A 21,444-nucleotide genomic window follows, 5' to 3' on the forward strand; every position below is an offset into this window, starting at 1 on the left:
CATTTCTACCAGTAATCAACAAGGAGTTTTCTTCAATATTGTTTATTGTATTACTTTACTAAAAGCAGACCGTCAGAGGGGGGGTGTAGTGGGGTGTCTATGGGGATTGTATGGGATGGAGTTTCTGTTTAAATCAGGCACAATGCAGCAGAATCTCTGGCAGAGGCACTTTGTCATTGAGATGAAAATCCAGCACAGAGGGATTAACACACCCACACTGAACTGAGCTGAGATGCGCTTGCGCGCGCTTGCGTGCGCGTGCGCGCACTCACACACACACACACACACACACACACACACACACACACACACACACACACACACACACACAGAGAGAGAGACACATAGAGACACAGTGATTGGAGTTGGAGGTCACAAACTTTGCTGCTATGGGCAGATCTGATGAAGGTGGTGGGGGTGTCAAATTATATATTGATCTCACCTGTGTGTTTGAGTGTGTGGTATGTGCTGAATCTGGAGGAAGTGCCACTTGCAAAACAAGCAAGTAGCATGACGTGCATTACACCAGGGCCAGATTAAGATATCTGGTCCCTCCCCCCGCCCAACCACCATATGTCTATGACCACAACGCAACAAGCTGTAGCCTATATTTGGTGCGCATGCTGCCCAAACTGTGGCCTTCCCAACTGTAGGCATACCTTTAAAACTTATTATGGCTGAGATCCCGCTAACGGGATTGATATGACAACAGCCAGTGAAAGTGCAGGGCGTCAAATTCAAAACAACAGAAATCCCATAATTAAAATTCCTCAAACATACAAGTATTTCACACCATTTTATTGATGCACTTCTTGTCAGTGTCCGATTTCAAATAGGCTTTACTGCGAAAGCACCACAAACGATTGTGTTAGGTCAGAGCCAAGTCACAGAAAAACACAACCATTTTTCCAGCCAAAGAGAGGAGTCACAAAAATCAGAAATAGAGATAGAATTGATCACTAACCTTTGATGATCTTCATCAGATGACAATAATAGGACTTCATGTTACACAATATACAGTGCCTTGCGAAAGTATTCGGCCCCCTTGAACTTTGCGACCTTTTGACACATTTCAGGCTTCAAACATAAAGATATAAAACAGTTTTTTTTGTGAAGAATCAACAACCAGTGGGACACAATCATGAAGTGGAACAACATTTATTGGATATTTCAAACTTTTAGTTAACAAATCAAAAACTGAAAAATTGGGCGTGCAAAATTATTCAGCCCCTTTACTTTCAGTGCAGCAAACTCTCTCCAGAAGTTCAGTGAGGATCTCTGAATGATCCAATGTTGACCTAAATGACCAATGATGATAAATACAATCCACCTGTGTGTAATCAAGTCTCTGTATAAATGCACCTGCACTGTGATAGTCTCAGAGGTCCGTTAAAAGCGCAGAGAGCATCATGAAGAACAAGGAACACACCAGGCAGGTCCGAGATACTGTTGTGAAGAAGTTTAAAGCCGGATTTGGATACAAAAAGATTTCCCAAGCTTTAAACATCCCAAGGAGCACTGTGCAAGCGATAATATTGAAATGGAAGGAGTATCAGACCACTGCAAATCTACCAAGACCTGGCCGTCCCTCTAAACTTTCAGCTCATACAAGGAGAAGACTGATCAGAGATGCAGCCAAGAGGCCCATGATCACTCTGGATGAACTGCAGAGATCTACAGCTGAGGTGGGAGACTCTGTCCATAGGACAACAATCAGTTGTATATTGCACAAATCTGGCCTTTATGGAAGAGTGGCAAGAAGAAAGCCATTTCTTAAAGATATCCATAAAAAGTGTCGTTTAAAGTTTGCCACAAGCCACCTGGGAGACACACCAAACATGTGGAAGAAGGTGCTCTGGTCAGATGAAACCAAAATTGAACTTTTTGGCAACAATGCAAAACGTTATGTTTGGCGTAAAAGCAACACAGCTCATCACCCTGAACACACCATCTTGCCCACTGTCAAACATGGAGGTGGCAGCATCATGGTTTGGGCCTGCTTTTCTTCAGCAGGGACAGGGAAGATGGTTAAAATTGATGGGAAGATGGATGGAGCCAAATACAGGACCATTCTGGAAGAAAACCTGATGGAGTCTGCAAAAGACCTGAGACTGGGATGGAGATTTGTCTTCCAACAAGACAATGATCCAAAACATAAAGCAAAATCTACAATGGAATGGTTCAAAAATAAACATATCCAGGTGTTAGAATGGCCAAGTCAAAGTCCAGACCTGAATCCAATCGAGAATCTGTGGAAAGAACTGCAAACTGCTGTTCACAAATGCTCTCCATCTAACCTCACTGAGCTCGATCTGTTTTGCAAGGAGGAATGGGAAAAAATGTCAGTCTCTCGATGTGCAAAACTGATAGAGACATACCCCAAGCGACTTACAGCTGTAATCGCAGCAAAAGGTGGCGCTACAAAGTATTAACTTAAGGGGGCTGAATAATTTTGCACGCCCAATTTTTCAGTTTTTGATTTGTTAAAAAAGTTTGAAATATCCAATAAATGTCGTTCCACTTCATGATTGTGTCCCACTTGTTGTTGATTCTTCACAAAAAAATACAGTTTTATATCTTTATGTTTGAAGCCTGAAATATGGCAAAAGGTCGCAAAGTTCAAGGGGGCCGAATACTTTTGCAAGGCACTGTATTTCCTCAATATGTATTTTTTTTAACCTTTTTTTTGTCCTGTTATTTATTTGGATTTTTTTGCTGCCTCTTGGGCCCCCCACGTGCCTGGGCCCAGGGGCTTCAGCCCCGGTTAAGTTCCTATTTATATAAAAAAAATCTCAGTACATTGGCGTGTTATGTTCAGTAGTTCCAAAATCCATCCGGTTTACAATTTACAGAAATACTCATCATAAATGTTGATGAAAATACAAGTGTTATACATGGAACTTTAGATACACGTCTCCTTAATGCAACCGCTGTGTTAGATTTCAAAAAAAGCTTTACGGAAAAAGCAAACCATGCAATAATCTAAGTACGGCGCTCAGAGCCCAAACAAGCCAAAAAGATATCCGCCATGTTCTGCAGTCAACAGAAGTCAGAAATAACATTATAAATACTCACTTACCTTTTATGATCTTCATCAGAATGCACTCCCAGGAATCCCAGTTCCACAATAAATGTTTGTTTTGTTCGATAATGTCCATCATTTATTTCCTAATAGCTCCTTTTGTTAGCGCGTTTGGTAAACAAATCCAAACTCACGAAGCGCGTTCACTAGACGAAAGTGAAAAAGTTATGCTACCATCCGTAGAAACATGTCAAACGAAGTATAAAATCAACCTTTAGGATGTCTTTAACATAAATCTTCAATAATGTTCCAACCGGATAAATCCTTTGTCTGTAGGAATGCAATGGAACAGAGCTCGCTCTCACGTGAATGAGTGTGGCCAGCTCATGGCTCTCTGGCAGACCTCTGACTCATTCCCTTCTCATTCACCCCCACTTCACAGTAGAAGCATCAAACAAGGTTCTAAAGACTGTTGATATCTAGTGGAAGCCTTAGGAAGTGCAACATGACCAATATCCCACTGTGTCTTCAATAGGGAATGAGTTGAAAAACAACCAACCTCAGATTTCCGACTTCCTGGTTGGATTTTTGTCAGGTTTTTGCCTGCCATATGAGTTCTGTTATACTCACAGACATCACTCAAACAGTTTTAGAAACTTCAGAGTGTTTTCTATCCTATGCATATATTAGCAACTGGGACTGAGTAGCAGGCAGTTTACTCTGGGCACCTTATTCATCCAAGCTACAGATTCAACCTCAAAGACCAGGGAGGTTTACCAATGCCTCACAAAGAAGGGCCACTATTGGTAAATGGGTCAAAATAAAAAATTGCTTTGAGCATGGTGAAATTATTAATTACACTTTGGATGGTGTATCAATACACCCAGTCACTACAAAGATACAGAAGTCATTCCTCATTTGCCGGAGAGAAAGAAAACTGCTCAGGAATTTCACCATGAGGCCAATGGTAACTTTAAAACAGTTACGGAGTATAATGGCTGTGATAGAAAACTGAGGATGGATCAATAACATTGTAGTTAATCCACAATACTAACCTAAATTACATAGTGAAGAGAAGGAAGCCTGTATAGAATAAAAATATTCCAAAACATGCATTCTGTTTGCAATAAGGCACTAAAGTAAAACTGCAAAACATTTCGCAAATAAATTATCTTTATGTCCTGAGTACAGAGTGCAACTCTTCATTATTCCAAGCATGGTGGTGGCTGCAAATGTTATGGGTGTGCTTGACACTGGCAAGGACTAGGGATTTTTTTTTAGGATCAAAATAAACAGAATTGACCTAAGCACAGGCCAAAACCTAGAGGAATACCTGGTTCAGTCTGATTTCTAACAGATATTTTGAGACAAATTCACCTTTCAGCAGGACAACAACCTAAAACAATGCCAAATATTCACTGAAGCAGTGACTTGAAAATAGCTGTCTAGCAATGATCAACAACCAATTTGACAAAGCTTGAATAATATAAAGAATGTAAAATTATTGTACAATCCAGTTGTGCAAAACTCTTAGACTTACCCAGAAAAACTAAGATATATTGGTGACTAAGATATATTGACTCAGGGGTGTGTTCTGTATTTTATTTTCAAAACATTTCCCCCAAAAATGATAAAACATGTTTTCACTTTGAATTGTGTGTAGATTGGTGAGATAAAATATATTTAGAATTCAAGCAGTAGCACAAAATGTTGAATAAGTCAAGGGGTAAGAGTACTTTCTAAAGCCCCTGAGCATGTTTTCATCAAGGATCTCTCTGTACATTGCTCGGTTCATCTTTCCCTCGATCCTGACTAGTCTCCCAGTCACTGTCGCAGAAAAACATCCCCACAGCATGATGTTGCCACCACCATGATTCACTGTAGGGATGGTGCCAGGTTTCCTCCATATGTGACGCTTGGCATTCAGGACAAAGAGTTCAATCTTGGTTTTCATCACACCAGAGAATCTTGTTAGAGTCCTTTAAGTGCCTTTTGGCAAACTCCAAGCCAGCTGTCATGTTACTAAGGAGTGGTATCCATCTAGCCACTCTACCACAAAGGCCTGATTGGTGGAGTAATGCAGAGATGGTTGTCCTTCTAGAAGGTTCTCACATCGCCACAGAGGAACTCTGGAGCTCTGTCAGAGTGGCCATCTGGCTTTTGTTCACCTCTCTGACCAATGCTCTTCTCCCCAGATTGCTAAGTTTGGCGGCCAGCTCTAGGAAGAGTCTTGTTGGATCCAAACTTCTTCCATTTAAGAATGATGGAGGCCATTGTGTTCTTGGGGACCTTCAATGCTGCAGAAATGTTTTGGTACCCTTCCCAAGATCTGTGACTCACCGCAATCCTGTCTCTGAGCTCTACGGTCAATTCTTTCGAACTCATGGCTTGAAAAGTGAAGGTGTCTGAATACTTTCAGAATGCACTGTACTCTTCTTACTTTTTTCAGTGAAAGTACATGAATGCGTGTTAAATGGATCAGCAAAAACATAGAATTTGGTTAGACTGTATATGCAAAAACCCTCTTGAACCAAAATATATCGGCACACTCCACTTAGATCAGTGGTCACCAACCAGTTGATCAAGATCGACTGGTCGATCTCCAAGGCATTACTAGTCGATCGCCAAACATTTCTATAAAAAAAACAACGATAAAGCCTTGCATTCCTATTTTTAGTTATTCGTCTCGCGTTGTTGGCGGTAGGCGCACCCGATTCAGCTGTCAAGGACGCTGGGTATGTGAAGTGTTCCCATTTTGAACTATTTCATGTGTCTGAAGGTACAAAAAACTCTGCCCTCCGGCGGGCCCAGAGAGCAAAGCAAGTGCACTATAAACAACGCCATCACTGTCAGAAGCAGCACTAGCATTGCCTGCCTTTCCCATAGCGACCTGCCCGAACAGATGATGCTAATCGAACTAATGACCAGAGGGTTTGGCTGGCAACGATGCCAATTGCATGAATGACCAGTCGGTTTGAATGTCAACGATGCCAATCTGGTAACACTAGATTAGTCTGTACTACGGTATATTCTTGTGGATGGATGAAATAGTAGCCTATGAATAGATTTATCAAAATTATGTTTTTTTATTAAATTGGTAACCCGTTGTAGAAAAGGAGTTATAAACCGGGTGGTTCAAGTACTGAAGGCTATTTGGCTTTAAAGTCATGGTATATCAAACTGTTTACCACATGTATGATAAAACATTTATTTTTTACTGTTCTAATTATGCTAAGGATACAGCCCTTAGCCGTGGTATATTGGCCAAATATCACAAACACTCGAGCAGCCTTATTGCTATGATAAACTGGTTACCTGCATACTCCATGAGGGTGGTATGAGGGCCCGACGTCCACAGGTGGGGGTTGTGCTTACAGCCCAACACCGTGCAGGATGTTTGGCATTTGCCAGAGAACACCAAGATTAGCAAATTCGCCACTGGCGCCCTGTGCTCTTCACAGATGAAAGCAGGTTCACACTGAGCACATGTAACAGATGTGACAGTCTGGAGACGCCGTGGAGAACGTTCTGCTGCCTGCAACATCCTCCAGCATGACCGGTTTGGCGGTGGGTCAGTCATGGTATGGGGTGGCATTTCTTTGGGGGGGCCGCACAGCCCTCCATGTGCTCGCCAAAGGTAGCCTGACTGCCATTAGGTACCGAGATGAGATCTCAGACCCCTTGTGAGACCATATGCTGGTGCGGTTGGCCCTGGGTTCCTCCTAATGCAAGACAATGCTAGACCTCATGTGGCTGGAGTGTGTCAGCAGTTCCTGCAAGAGGAAGGCATTGATGCTATGGACTGGCCCGCCCGTTCCCCAGACCTGAATCCAATTGGGCACATCTGGGACATCATGTCTCGCTCCATCCACACCATCGCACCACAGACTGTCCAGGAGTTGGCAGATGCTTTAGTCCAGGTCTAGGAGGAGATCGCTCAGTAGACCATCCGCCACCTCATCAGGAGCATGCCCAGGCGTTGTAGGGAGGTCATACAGGCACGTGGAGGCCACACACACTACTGAGCCTCATTTTGACTTGTTTTAAGGACATTACATCAAAGTTAGATCAGCCTGTAGTGTGGTTTTCCACTTTAATTTTGAGTGTGACTCCAAATCCAGACCTCCTTGGGTTGATAAATTTAATTTCCATTGATAATTTTTATTTGATTTTGTTGTCAGCACATTCAACTGTGTAAAGAAAAAAGTATTTAATAAGAATATTTCATTCATTCAGATCTAGGATGTGTTATTTTAGTGTTCCCTTTATTTTTTTGAGCAGTGTATATATATTTCCATACATTTTTGTTATCTGCATGTGTGACATAACTCCACCAGTCCTATTTATGATATAATTTATAAAGATTATACTTTTTTTTTAAATAATAATGTTTTTTTTTCAATCTATTAGTATATTTGAATTTAACCACAACATTTGTTGTATTATTTGTTATGTTTTTTTCTGTTGAATTCAATTGAATTTGCAACCAACTTCCTATGGCTTGTTTGAAAAACAGCAATATTTGGGAGATGATTTCCTTTTCAAATAACTGAAAATGCGAATAAAGGGGAAAAGGCCATTCTTGAACATGGGGTGAGACATTCTTATGAATTTGCTAGAGAACGAGTTTGGATTTAAGTATAACTTTTGTATGACTGAAGCCTTTAGTAATAGGTCTAACGCTTTAGTATTCAATCATTTCTGCCCTCCGAATTCATATTCATTATATAAATAGGCCCGGAGTCTTATTCTGAGCACACACCATGGATGTGGCAATGAAGGCTGAGACTTCAGGAACCATAGGGTGCCAGGGTTTGACAGGAGCTGGGATGGCAGGTGAGCTTAGAGCAATGAGCCCATTCCAAGACCTGAGATCGGGCCGAATCAGGGACAAAAATCCGGATAGCTGGGCACCCGCCAGGGTCCGGCTCAGAGCGTTGTGCCATGCAAACCAGGCTCTCGATACCCCAGACAACTGTAACTGCAAGACATGAGGTAGGGAGGATGGTCTCAGAGTGAGAAGGTGTAGCGGAAGAACTATACAGGCGAGAGAGAGCGTCCGGCTTCATATTCTTGGACCCAGGGCGGTAGGAGATGGTGAAGTTGAACCTGGTCCAACGGGCCTGCTGTGCAGAGATATTCTAAATTCTTATGGTCAATCCAATGTTCCGCCCCTTCCAGCCAGTGCCTCCACACCTCCAATACCATCTTGACCGCTAGAAGTTTCCGATTTCCTACATCATATATTTTTCTCAGCGGGGTTGAGATGATGGGACAGGAAGACACAGGGATGCAGCTTTTGGCCTGCTGATAACCTCCAGGAGGTCCTGGACTCCGCGGGAACGGCGCCACCTTAAGGCAATGTGAGTGCCAGAATGGGCTCCAATCCAGGATAGAATCAGTGGTCCAGTCAATAATGGGGTTGTGCCTCTGGAGCCATGAAAATTCCAAAACAACAGGAACATGGGGAGATTCAATGAGAAGACGCTGTATTTCCTCACTGTGATTGGTCTTTTACTGGACAGGTGGATTTGTAATGCCCTGTAGCACCACAATACAGGCATCTGTTGGAGTTAAGCCTATGTAATCATTCCTAAGGCGACAATTTAGCTCTGCCCCATTGTATAGGCACAGTAGAAAACGAGCCACCTGTTCCTGATGATTCCCGAGGGGACTCAGGTGACTTCGGAACCTCTCTGAAATGCAGGCGTCGATGACTTCTGGGGTTCTTTGGTGGCAAGCAAACAGCCCTGGAAGAATGAGTGGGGCCGAAAACAGGCCTCCTCTCCCTCCTGCATTCCCAAAAACGTCCAGCGATCCTTATAATTAAGGCTATGGGGGAGTCGGGGTCCAGGGGTAACTTCCGAGCTGCAAGCTCATCTTTCATCTCTTCTGATAGTCCATGAAGAAAAGTATTGAACAGAGACTTGACAGTTTCCAGGCACTCTTGGCAGACAACGTGCGAAAGTCTACTGCGTAGTCTGCCACACTACAGGGTTCTTGATGTAATTGAAGTAGCTTTCGGGCGGCCTCTCTCCCGGGCACCGGAGAATCGAATACTTTCCTCACCTCCGCCATGAAATCCTCCAAATGAAGGCAAATAGCAGATTGTTTCACCCAAACAACCATAGCCCAGGAGAGTGCCCAACCAGACATTAGCGTTATAAGATACGTTCATTAACCAGGTCAGAGTCTGAAAGCTAGGCAGGCTCGAGGCCAGGACAGGCCGAATGGTCAGGCAGGCGGGCTCAGTGTCAGGGCAGGCATAAAAGGTCAGAACCGGGAGGGCTAGATGACAGAGACTAGGAAAAACAGGAGCACGGAAAAACAGGCTGGTAGGCTTGACGAGACAAGACGAACTGGCAACAGACAAACAGAGAACACAGGTATAAATGCACTGGGGATAATGGGGAAAATGGGCGACAGCTGGAGGGGGGTGGAGAAAAGCCCAAAGACAGTTGAAACAGATCAGGGTGTGACACCGACCACATTCTATCCCCTATCAAAACTTCTTAAACTGTTGGTGCCAACGAGAATGACATAAGAAAGTAATCAAGATGACTAGCTTCATTGAGCCTCCGCCATGTATATCTCACTAGGTTAGGATTTTTAAGCCTCCATATATCCACTAGTTACAATATATCTATGACATTCATGATTTCCTTTACGATCCATTGAGGTATTTAAAACAGTATTATAACATCTCACCATAATAATAGAGTCTTGTATTGCTTGAGGGTTGATAATATTTTTTCAAAGAAACGTGGATCATTATTTGTTCTGTAAATGTTAATGAGACAAATCTGTTTATGGTCCAATAACATAATTAACAAATTATCCATCTACTTTGCTGATCTGTTTGGACAATTTGCACATCAAAATTAATCAAAATTACTGTTAGTTAATATCATCACCCCTTTAGAGTTTCTTTGCCCATGGGAGAAGTATATTTCACCGCACCAGTCCTTTTTCCACACAACGTCATCTAAAATTGTTGAATGACTTTCCTGTAAACAAGAGATATTATATTTCTTCTCTTTAAGCCAGGTAAATATTGTTTGTCTTTTCTTATTATCTGCTGAGCCGTTACAATTATATCTGGCTATACTTATTTCACCAATTACCATAATGAGATACACGTTTCAAATCTATTTATCATAATATACTGTACGCTTGTAAATGTACCATTAAAAAGTACCATAGTGTTTGAATGTCAATATAGCTGTACCATGATATTGCGTTGCTACTAAGTAACCCTTCAATTGTTCTCCACTATTCCACCTGCTAAAGCTTTATGTGAGAGAAATATTAAGCTATTACCTGATTTGTTTGATAATAATGTTTAACAATAATACTTAACAAATATTAAGACATTTCTATTCTACTAATGCTGTGTTTTTATGGTCTCCACTCTAGCTCCCTGCAGCTAATCTGGGCGTATGGGTTTTACTAGAGATATTTTAGGAGTAGAACAATCCCTCATTGTTCCTAATCAATCTTATATTTGGGAAACTAACCCGGGTTGGGGGTTAAAACAACACCAGGTGCAGATAATCACAAGATTAACCAATCTGCATGGAGGTGTGGAACCAGCCATGACTAAGCATTCTTAGTGTCAGCTATATAAGAACAAGGATTCCTCTGTAAAGGTTAACTTCTTGAGTGTAGGGGGCAGGATTTTCCTTTTTTGCAAAAAACGTACCCATTTGAAACTGCCTATGTCTCAGGCCCACAAACTAGAATATGCATATAATTGTCAGATTCGAATAAAAAACACTCTAAAGTTTCCAAAACTGTCCAAATATTGTCTGTGAGTATAACAGAACTGATATTCCAGGCGAAAACCTGAGGAAAATCAAACCAGGAAGTGGCCTCTATTTTGAAAGCTCCATGTTCCATAGCCTGCCTTTGCTCCATTTAAAGGAATATCAACCAGATTCATTTTCCTATTGCTTCTTCAAGGTGTCAACAGTCTTTAGACATAGTTTCAGGCTTTTATTTTGAAAAATGATCGAGAAAGATAACATTGCGTCAGTGGATAGCTGGGTGTTCGCAGAGTTTTGCTTGCGCAACAGAGTGGGGCAGCCATTGTCTCTCCCTCTCCTATTGAAAAAGCGACAGTCCTGGTTGATATATTATCGATTATATATTTTAAAAACAACGTCTGCGATGTCATGACCGCTTGAGCCTGTGGATTTCTAAACATAACAAATGGAGGTATTTTGGATATAAAAATAATTTTATGGAACAAAATGAACATTTATTGTGTAACTGGGAGTCTCGTGAGTGCAAACATCCGAAGATCATCAAAGGTAAATGATTTAATCTATTGCTTTTCTGACTTTCGTGACCAATCTACTTGGCTGCTAGGTGTTTGTAATATTTTGTCTACTGAGAGATGTTCTTACATAAACGCTCGTTATGCTTTTGCCGAAAAGCTGTATTGTAATCTAACACGCCAGGTGGATTAACAACAAGCTAAACTGTGTTTTGCTATATTGCACTTGTGATTTCATGAAAATTATATACAGTGCCTTGCGAAAGTATTCGGCCCCCTTGAACTTTGCGACCTTTTGCCACATTTCAGGCTTCAATCATAAAGATATAAAACTGTATTTTTTTGTGAAGAATCAACAACAAGTGGGACACAATCATGAAGTGGAACGACATTTATTGGATATTTCAAACTTTTTTAACAAATCAAAAACTGAAAAATTGGGCGTGCAAAATTATTCAGCCCCTTTACTTTCAGTGCAGCAAACTCTCTCCAGAAGTTCAGTGAGGATCTCTGAATGATCCAATGTTGACCTAAATGACTAATGATGATAAATACAATCCACCTGTGTGTAATCAAGTCTCCGTATAAATGCACCTGCACTGTGATAGTCTCAGAGGTCCGTTAAAAGCGCAGAGAGCATCATGAAGAACAAGGAACACACCAGGCAGGTCCGAGATACTGTTGTGAAGAAGTTTAAAGCCGGATTTGGATACAAAAATATTTCCCAAGCTTTAAACATCCCAAGGAGCACTGTGCAAGCGATAATATTGAAATGGAAGGAGTATCAGACCACTGCAAATCTACCAAGACCTGGCCGTCCCTCTAAACTTTCAGCTCATACAAGGAGAAGACTGATCAGAGATGCAGCCAAGAGGCCCATGGTCACTCTGGATGAACTGCAGAGATCTACAGCTGAGGTGGGAGACTCTGTCCATAGGACAACAATCAGTTGTATATTGCACAAATCTGGCCTTTATGGAAGAGTGGCAAGAAGAAAGCCATTTCTTAAAGATTTCCATAAAAAGTGTTGTTTAAAGTTTGCCACAAGCCACCTGGGAGACACACCAAACATGTGGAAGAAGGTGCTCTGGTCAGATGAAACCAACATTGAACTTTTTGGCAACAATGCAAAACGTTATGTTTGGCGTAAAAGCAACACAGCTCATCACACTGAACACACCATCCCCACTGTCAAACATGGTGGTGGCAGCATCATGGTTTGGGCCTGCTTTTCTTCAGCAGGGACAGGGAAGATGGTTAAAATTGATGGGAAGATGGATGGAGCCAAATACAGGACCATTCTGGAAGAAAACCTGATGGAGTCTGCAAAAGACCTGAGACTGGGACGGAGATTTGTCTTCCAACAAGACAATGATCCAAAACATAAAGCAAAATCTACAATGGAATGGTTCAAAAATAAACATATCCAGGTGTTAGAATGGCCAAGTCAAAGTCCAGACCTGAATCCAATCGAGAATCTGTGGAAAGAACTGAAAACTGCTGTTCACAAATGCTCTCCATCCAACCTCACTGAGCTCGAGCTGTTTTGCAAGGAGGAAAGGGAAAAAATGTCAGTCTCTCGATGTGCAAAACTGATAGAGACATACCCCAAGCGACTTACAGCTGTAATCGCAGCAAAAGATGGCGCTACAAAGTATTAACTTAAGGGGGCTGAATAATTTTGCACGCCCAATTTTTCAGTTTTTATATTGTCAAAAAAGTTTTAAATATCCAATAAATGTCGTTCCACTTCATGATTTTGTCCCACTTGTTGTTGATTCTTCACAAAAAAATACAGTTTTATATCTTAATGTTTGAAGCCTGAAATGTGGCAAAAGGTCGCAAAGTTCAAGGGGGCCGAATACTTTCGCAAGGCACTGTATGTTTAGTAATTTAATTTGGCACACTGCAATTCATCGGGTGTTGATGAAAATGATCCCGCTAACGGGATGGGTGCGTCAATAAGTTTTTTAAGCTCTCTGCAACACACCTTAGAGTGTGCTGTTGACCAGCTTCATTATTGCAATAATTAATCGATGTTAAATAAAGATGATTGTATGAAGAAATGACAAAGTCTCTTTCAGTATACATGAATTTCCATGATACCCTCCCCATCCCAAGTTGGGTTGTCATCCCAGTGACCGGCAGGCCACCCCTGTCCCCCCAGATCCCTAGGGCCCCCCAAGAGGCCAGGACCCATCCTTTTAAAAGAGCACACAGTGCCAATCACAGAACAGAAGCAAATCAACTGCTAAAAGCATTTACAATGCTCTCACCTCAATTTGCTTTATATGTATAGCTTTTGAAAAACTATATTCCAAAATCTTGACAGTTCCTGCAAAGGATTGTTACCCATAACCAGGACTGCCATTGCATTACATTTTTGTCAAGCAATTATTATATTAGCAAACCATTTTTGTGATTCCTCATATATTGTCCCTAACATCCTTACCCCCTGGCAACAGATGTGGGACACATCACGCACACATACTCTTACACACTCAACCCCTTTCCACAACAAAAAAAACAAACTTACAGATGCTCAACGGTTGTTACATCCCAGAGCCCAACTCAAGAAAGGACTTGATTTACGAATGAATATACAGTTACAACTGTTTAAGAAAGCTTGCGAGATTGTGCAAAAATGGGGAGATTTGATTAACCAATAGTCCTAGGTGATGATCAGAAACACCCGCTTCCCCTGAAACACAAACACACTGGTTCCCCATTGTGACCCTTTTCCCAAGCATCTCTGTGCAGTCAGACCTGGACTTTTTTGTGCCAATCACGGTGGGGATTCCGAGTGTGACCCCCTCCCCATTGCCAGAACCACCACTACCTGGGTGGGGGTACCCCACCGGAATCAAATCAAAATCAAATCAAATGTATTTATATAGCCCTTCTTACATCAGCTGATATCTCAAAGTGCTGTACAGAAACTCAGCCTAAAACCCCAAACAGCAAGCAATGCAGGTGTAGAAGCACGGTGGCTAGGAAAAACTCCCTACAAAGGCCAAAACCTAGGAAGAAATCTAGAGAGGAACCAGGCTATGAGGGGTGGCCAGTCCTCTTCTGGCTGTGCCGGGTGGAGATTATAACAGAACATGGCCAAGATGTTCAAATGTTCATAAATGACCAGCATGGTAAAATAATAATAATCACAGTAGTTGTCGAGGGTGCAGCAAGTCAGCACCTCAGGAGTAAATGTCAGTTGGCTTTTCATAGCCGATCATTAAGAGTTTCTCTACCACTCCTGCTGTCTCTAGAGAGTTGAAAAAAGCAGGTCTGGGACAGGTAGCACGTCCGGTGAACAGGTCAGGGTTCCATAGCCACAGGTAGAATAGTTGAAACTGGAGCAGCAGCACAACCAGGTGGACTGGGGAAAGCAAGGAGTCATCATGCCAGGTAGTCCTGAGGCATGGTCCTAGGGCTCAGGTCCTCCGAGAGAGAGAAAGAAAGAGAGAAAGAGAGAATTAGAGAAAGCATACTTAAATTCACACAGGACACCGGATAAGACAGGAGAAGTACTCCAGATATAACAAACTGACCCTAGCCCCCCGACACATAAACTACTGCAGCATAAATACTGGCGGCTGAGACAGGAGGGGTCAGGAGACACTGTGGCCCCATCCGATGACACCCCCGGACAGGGCCAAACAGGAAGGATATAACCCCACCCACTTTGCCAAAGCACAGCCCCCACACCACTAGAGGGATATCTTCAACCACCAACTTACCATCCTGAGACAAGGCCGAGTATAGCCCACAAAGATCTCCGCCACGGCACAACCCAAGGGGGGGCACCAACCAAGACAGGAAGATCACATCAGTGACTCAACCCACTCAAGTGACGCACCCCTCCTAGAAAGAGCACCAGTAAGCCAATGACTCAGCCCCTGTAATAGGGTTAGAGGCAGAGAATCCCAGTGGAGAGAGGGGAACTGGACAGGCAGAGACAACAAGGGCGGTCCGTTGCTCCCGAGCCTTTCCCTTCACCTTCACAGTCCTGTGCTGCTCTAGTAGGTCTTTGTCCACTTTCCTCTTTCTGTTTTGGCTGCATTTAGGCAACTTACAGTAAGCCCATAAAACAGATAAGGACTAAGGTATTGGGTTGGCAACCGTTCCATCATGATAGAACAATAAATAAATAAATTAGATGTCTAATTTATTTTAAAATGTATATCCCTCATCTGCACAAAGTTGAAAGCTCTCTCTCCCAACCCCTGCTCACAGACACACATTGGTTCTGGGACATGCAACCATTTCCTTTCTCATCCACTTAGCAGCAAACTTTTCAAAACACAAAAACACACACCACACATTCCATCACATTACTACCACACATACTGTGCTTTCTATGTCTTCTGTTTGATAAAAACATATTTTGGTGACTTTAATATTCACATGGAAAAGTCCACAGACCCACTCCAAAAGGCTTTCGGAGCCATCATCAACTCAGTGGGTTTTGTCCAACATGTCTCCAGACCTACTCATTGCCACAGTCATAACCTGGATCTAGTTTTGCCCCATGTAATAAATATTGTGGATCCTAATGTTTTTCCTCATAATCCTGGACTATCAGACCACCATCTTATTACATTTGCAATCACCACAAATAATCTGCCTAGACCCAAACCAAGGATCATCAGAAGCCGTGCTATATATTCTCGGACAACCAAAAGATTCCTAGATGCCCTTCCAGACTTCCTCCACCTACCAAAGGACGTTGTACAAAAATAAGTTAACAACCTAACTGAGGATCTAAATTTAACCTTGCGTAATACCATAGATGCAGTCGCACCCTTAAAAACAAAAAGCAGTTGTTACAAGAAACTAGATCCCTGGTATACAGAAAATACCCGAGCCCTGAAGCAAGCTTCCAGAAAATTGGAACGGAAATGGCGCTACACCAAACTGGGAGTCTCCTGACTAGTTTGGAAAGAAAGTACACTCCATTATCAAAGAGCCCTCACAGCTGCTCGATCATCCTATTTTTCCAATCTAATTGAGAAGAAAAAGAACAATCCAACATTTCTATTTGATACTGTCGCAAAGATAATTAAAAAGCAGCATTCCCCAAGAGAGGATGCTTTTCACTTCAGCAGTGAACTTCTTTGACGAAAAGATCATGATCATTAGAAAGCAAATTACAGACTCCTCTTTGAACATGCATATTTCTCCAAAGCTCAGCTGTCCTCAGTCTGCCCAAAACTGCCAGGACCTAGGATCAATGGAGACACTCAAATCCTATATCTCTTTCACATTCATGAAAATAGTGATGGCATCTAAACCTTCAAGCTGCATACTGGACCCAATTCCAACTAAACTACTGAAAGAGCTACTTCCTGTGCTTGGCCCTCCTATGTTGAACATACTACATGGCTCCCTCTCCACCGGATGTGTACCAAACTTACTAAAAGTGGCAGTAATAAAGTCTCTCTTGAAAAATCCAAACCTTGACCCAGAAAATGTTAAAAACTATCGGCCTGAATCTCCCATTCCTCTCAAGCATTTTTAGAAAAAGCTGTTGTGCAACAACTTACTGCCTTCCTGAAGACAAATAATGTATACAGAACACTTCAGTCACTTTTGAGGGTGGTAAATGACCTTTTAATGGCATTAGACCAAGGCTCTGCATCTGTCCTCATGCTCCTAGGCCTTTGTGCTGCTTTTGACACCATCGATCACCACATTCGTTTGGAGAGATTGGATACTTTAATTGGTCTACAACAGGGGTGGGCAACTACAGTCCTCGGGGGCCTGATTGGTGTCACACTTCTTCTCCATCCCTAGCAAACACAGCTGATTAATCAAATTGCATTCTAAACTGAAGATCATGATTAGGTGATTATTGGAGTCAGGTGTGTTAGCTGGGGATGGGGCAAAACAATGACACCAATCAGAACCTTGAGGACTGGAAATGCTCACTCCTGGTCTACATGGTCAAGTTCTTGCTTGGTTTTGATCTGTCTGAAAAATATCAGTTCATCTCTGTGGATGGTTTGTCCTCTGACAAATCGATTGTAAGTTTTGGTGCTCCTCAAGGTTCCATTTTAGGACCACTATTGTTTTCTCTATAAATTTTACCTCTTGTGATGTCATTCGGAAACACAATGTTATTAACTTTCATTGCTATGCGGAAGACACACAGTACATTTCGATGAAACATAGTGTTTCAGACACAAGGAAGTGGATGGCGGAAAATGTTTTACTTTTAAACTCAGACAAAACCGAGATGCTAGTTCAAGGTCCCAAGAAACAAAGAGATCTTCTGTTGGATCTGACAATTAATCTTGATGGTTGTACAGTCGTCCCCCCAAAAATTGTGAAGGACCTCGACGTTACTATGGACCCTGATCTCTCTTTTGATGAACATATCAGGAATATTTCCAGGACAGCATTTTTCCATCTTCGTAACATTGTAAAAATCAGAAACCTTTTGTCCAAAAATTATGCAGAAAAGCTAATCCATGCTTTTGTCACTTCTAGATTAGACTACTGCAATGCTCTACTCTCCGACTACACTGATAAAGAACTAAATAAACTTCAGTTAGTGCTAAACATGGCAGCAATAATCTTTACTAGAACCAAACAATGTGATCATATTACTCCAGTTCTTGCCTCTCTACACTGGCTTCCTGTTAAGGCTAGGGCTGATTTTCAAAGTTTTACTGCTAACCTACAAAGCATTACATAGGCTTGCTCCTACCTATCTCTCCGATTTGTTTCTGCCGTACATACATACACGTACTCTACGGTCACAAGACGCAGGCCTCCTTATTGTCCCTAGAATTTCTAAGTAAACAGCAGGAGGCAGAGCATTTCTGTAAAGGTTTTCCTCCTCTTCGTCTGAAGAGGAGAGGCGAGAAGGATCGGAGGACCAATATGCGGCGTGGTAAGTGTCCATGGTTCTTTTAATAAGACATACTCAACATGAACACAACTGAATACAAAAACAATAAACGTGGAACGACCGAAACCCAAAACAGTACCGTGTGGTGAAAGACACGGAAACAAACACCCACAAACAAACAGTGAAACCCAGGCTACCTAAGTATGATTCTCAATCAGAGAACAAACATAGACTGCCCACCCCAACTCACGCCCTGACCATACTAAATAATGACAAAACAAAGGAAATAAAGGTCAGAACGTGACAATTTCTCCTATAAAGCTCAATTCTAATAGAATGGTCTGCCTATCCATGTGAGAGACGCAGACTTGGTCTTGACCTTTAAGTCTTTACTGAAGACTAATCTCTTCAGTATGTCCTATGATTGAGTGTAGTCTGGCCCAGCGGTGTGAAGGTGAATGGAAAGGCACTGGAGCTACGAACCACCCTTGCTGTCTCTGCCTGGCCAGTTCCCCTCTGTCCTCCGGGATTCTCTGTCTCTAACCCTTTTACAGGAGATGAGTCACTGGCTTACTGATGCTCTTACATCCCGTCCCTAGGAAGGGTGCGTCACTTAAGTGGGTTGAGTCACTGACGTGATCTTCCTGTCCGGGTTTGGCGCACCCATCGGGTTCATGCCGTAGGGGAGATCTTCATGGGCTATACTCTGCCTTGTCTCAAGGTGGTGGTTGAAGATATAACTCTAGTGGTGTGGGGGCTGTGCTTTGGCAAAGTATTCAGACCCCTTGACTTTTTCCACATTTAAAAAAAAGTTGCAGCCTTATTCTAAAATGTATTCAATTGTTTTTTTTTCACATCAATCTACACACAATAACCCATAATGACAAAGCAAAAACAGATGCTGAAATATTTGCAAATGTATTAAAAATAAAAAATGTATTTCACATTTCAGACCCATTAGTACTTTGTTGAAGCACTAGGAAGAGTCTTGCTTGTTCCAAACTTCTTCTATTTAAGAATGATTTGAATGATTGTGTGCCTTGCAACAATCCAGTCTCGGAGCGCAACAGACAATTCCTTCAACCTCATGGCTTCGTTTCTGCTCTCACATGCACTGTCAACTGTGTGACCTTATATAGACTGGTGTGTGCCTTTCCAAATAATCTCCAATCAATTAAATGTACCACAGGTGGACTCCAATAAAGTAGTAGAAACATCTCAAGGATGGAAATGGAAATGGAAACAGGATGCACCTGAGCTGAATTTCGAGTCTCCTAGCAATATATATATATATATATATATATATATATATATATATATATATATATATATTTACACACACACATTTGTGTTTTGTCATTATGGGGTATTGTGTGTAAATTGATGAGTAATTTGTTTAATCCATTTTTTTAACAAATCAGGCTGTAATGTAACAAAATGTGGAAAGGGTCAAGGGGTCTGAATACTTTCCGAATGTACTGTATACAGAGTACAGGACTGGTATCACCAGACCCTTGGGCTGATGGATAGAGAGGTGTCTGTCCTTCTGCCTCGGGAGTGAATCTTTGGATGGGTGCTCAGAAGATTAAAAACCCCTCATATCACCACCCCAACTCCCTGAGATCTCTGATGTATTTGAATATGGAGACAGATAAGTGAGCCATTTCAAATAGGCTACAGTTGTGCTGATGGAAGAATAACGTCGATTAACCTGCCCTATAGGATTTTAAAGTTTTTTTTAAAAAAGGCATTTAAAATCTCACGGGAAATTGGGATCAGTGGTGTTTACCATGCCTGGGGGTCTTGAAAAGTGAAAAGAACATATTTGAAGATCATTTCATTATTTTTTGTACAATCACTTTAAGAACGTAGCTTGAAATCGGGTATAAGTGTGTACAGATTCTTCATTGTGTCAGAGTGGTAGCCCCCTCCAAGCCTAATAGGAGAGTGAATATGTGAGTGTGAGTATGATAATGTGAGAGAGCATGTGTGTGTGTGTGCGCGCGTGCGCCTGTGAGAGTGTGACAGAACGATTGTCACGGATAGAGCGAGTCCGTTATTTTACTGTCACACTCCGGTCCCCTGGGGCTTCTTGGTGGGATGGTGCACAGCACGGTAGCGAAGCAAAGCGGGAGGAAGTTAAAAGCGGGAGGAGTTATTCGGGCGCCTGCTTTCTCCCTCGGACGGTCGGTGTGTTTGGTTGCTTGGACAGTACTCTATTAAAGTAGTGTAGGACAAACACACAGCTCTGTCTCTCTCTGTCACTGACTGTCCTTAAGAGTATCAGGGCCCTCTGCGCGTGTCTTTTGAGACCACACTGTCAGAAGACCAAGAACACTCACACCTGCCCCTTCTTGAAGCCTGCTTTGTGTAACTAACGGAGACGGAAACGGACCTTTTCCCGCACGGTCGCATGCCCACCAGGCTGAAGATGATAGGACCAGAGAGATTTGGGCTTGTGGAGTTACCGCTGCGCTCAGTGAACGTCGACGGTTCACCTCTCCTGGAGTTGGCGGGAGAGGAGCCGTGCGCAACGGGTGACCACCACGAGATTGAGAGCCTAGTGACAGCGTCGGTTGAGGTGCCTGTGACTGTAGAATGCAGTGCGTGGGGGTAAGAGACATTAACAAGCTGACGATACTGACGGGTGGTGTGTGAAGCTACATGACTGTACCAGTCCTGTCACTGCAATGTGGTCTCAGAGCATTTCGTATTATACTGTAAATAAATCAGAGAAACACCATTTAGAATGATTCAGTATGTTACCTTTCATATGGTATGTATTAACCCCCCTGTTGTGTTCTGGTCGAATTGGACCGATTTACAAGTGTTCTCTCTGAAAAATGTAGTTAAATTAATCTGATTGTCATAAGGTTCCATGACTTTGTCCTCACAGGGCATCTGAACACACAAAATACATTGATGATTTTCATTACATTTTGGGTGTTTTATTTAACATTTGTGCAGCTGTTGTGATCCCGGTAACCGGTCATTAGAAATGAATGGGTGAGACTACAATTAGTGTATAAAATTGAGTTCAGGCACATGCCCATTCTCCAGATGGACACACATCCTGTCCCCAACCCCCACATGCATGTGTGTTTGAGCACACACACACACACATCTCACTCCCCTTCCTCTTCAAAGGGTCTCACTCTAGACCCAAACTGTTACAGACCTATATCCATCCTGCCCTGCCTTTCTAAAGTCTTCAAACGCCAAGTGGACAAACAGATCCGTACCACCGTACCTTCTCCGCTATGCAATCCGGTTTCCGAGCTGGTGCACCTC

At 42.4% G+C, this 21,444-nt stretch overlaps 1 protein-coding gene and 1 long non-coding RNA gene across 3 annotated transcripts in view; both read left to right on the top strand.

Annotated features, from left to right (window-relative positions):
- LOC149980048 (uncharacterized) overlaps positions 1-21,444 on the top strand; it is a 242,647-nt gene that overhangs the window by 126,468 nt on the left and 94,735 nt on the right. The window lies entirely within an intron of this gene.
- LOC110534209 (calcium-binding protein 8) overlaps positions 20,068-21,444 on the top strand; it is an 84,284-nt gene continuing 82,907 nt past the window's right edge. The window contains exon 1 of one of the 2 annotated variants that reach the window (XR_005034171.2): positions 20,068-20,766. Coding sequence is in view for 1 of the 2 variants with exons in the window: in XM_036933321.2 (XP_036789216.2) it covers positions 20,567-20,766 (200 nt within the window). In the remaining variant the exon portion in view is untranslated. The remainder of the gene's footprint in view (positions 20,767-21,444) is intronic. The other variant, XM_036933321.2, reaches the window with a different exon arrangement.

The sequence above is a fragment of the Oncorhynchus mykiss genome, chromosome 10 (assembly GCF_057628025.1).
Source record: "Oncorhynchus mykiss isolate SJ-2025 chromosome 10, ASM5762802v1, whole genome shotgun sequence".
NCBI classification, from domain to species: domain Eukaryota; kingdom Metazoa; phylum Chordata; class Actinopteri; order Salmoniformes; family Salmonidae; genus Oncorhynchus; species Oncorhynchus mykiss.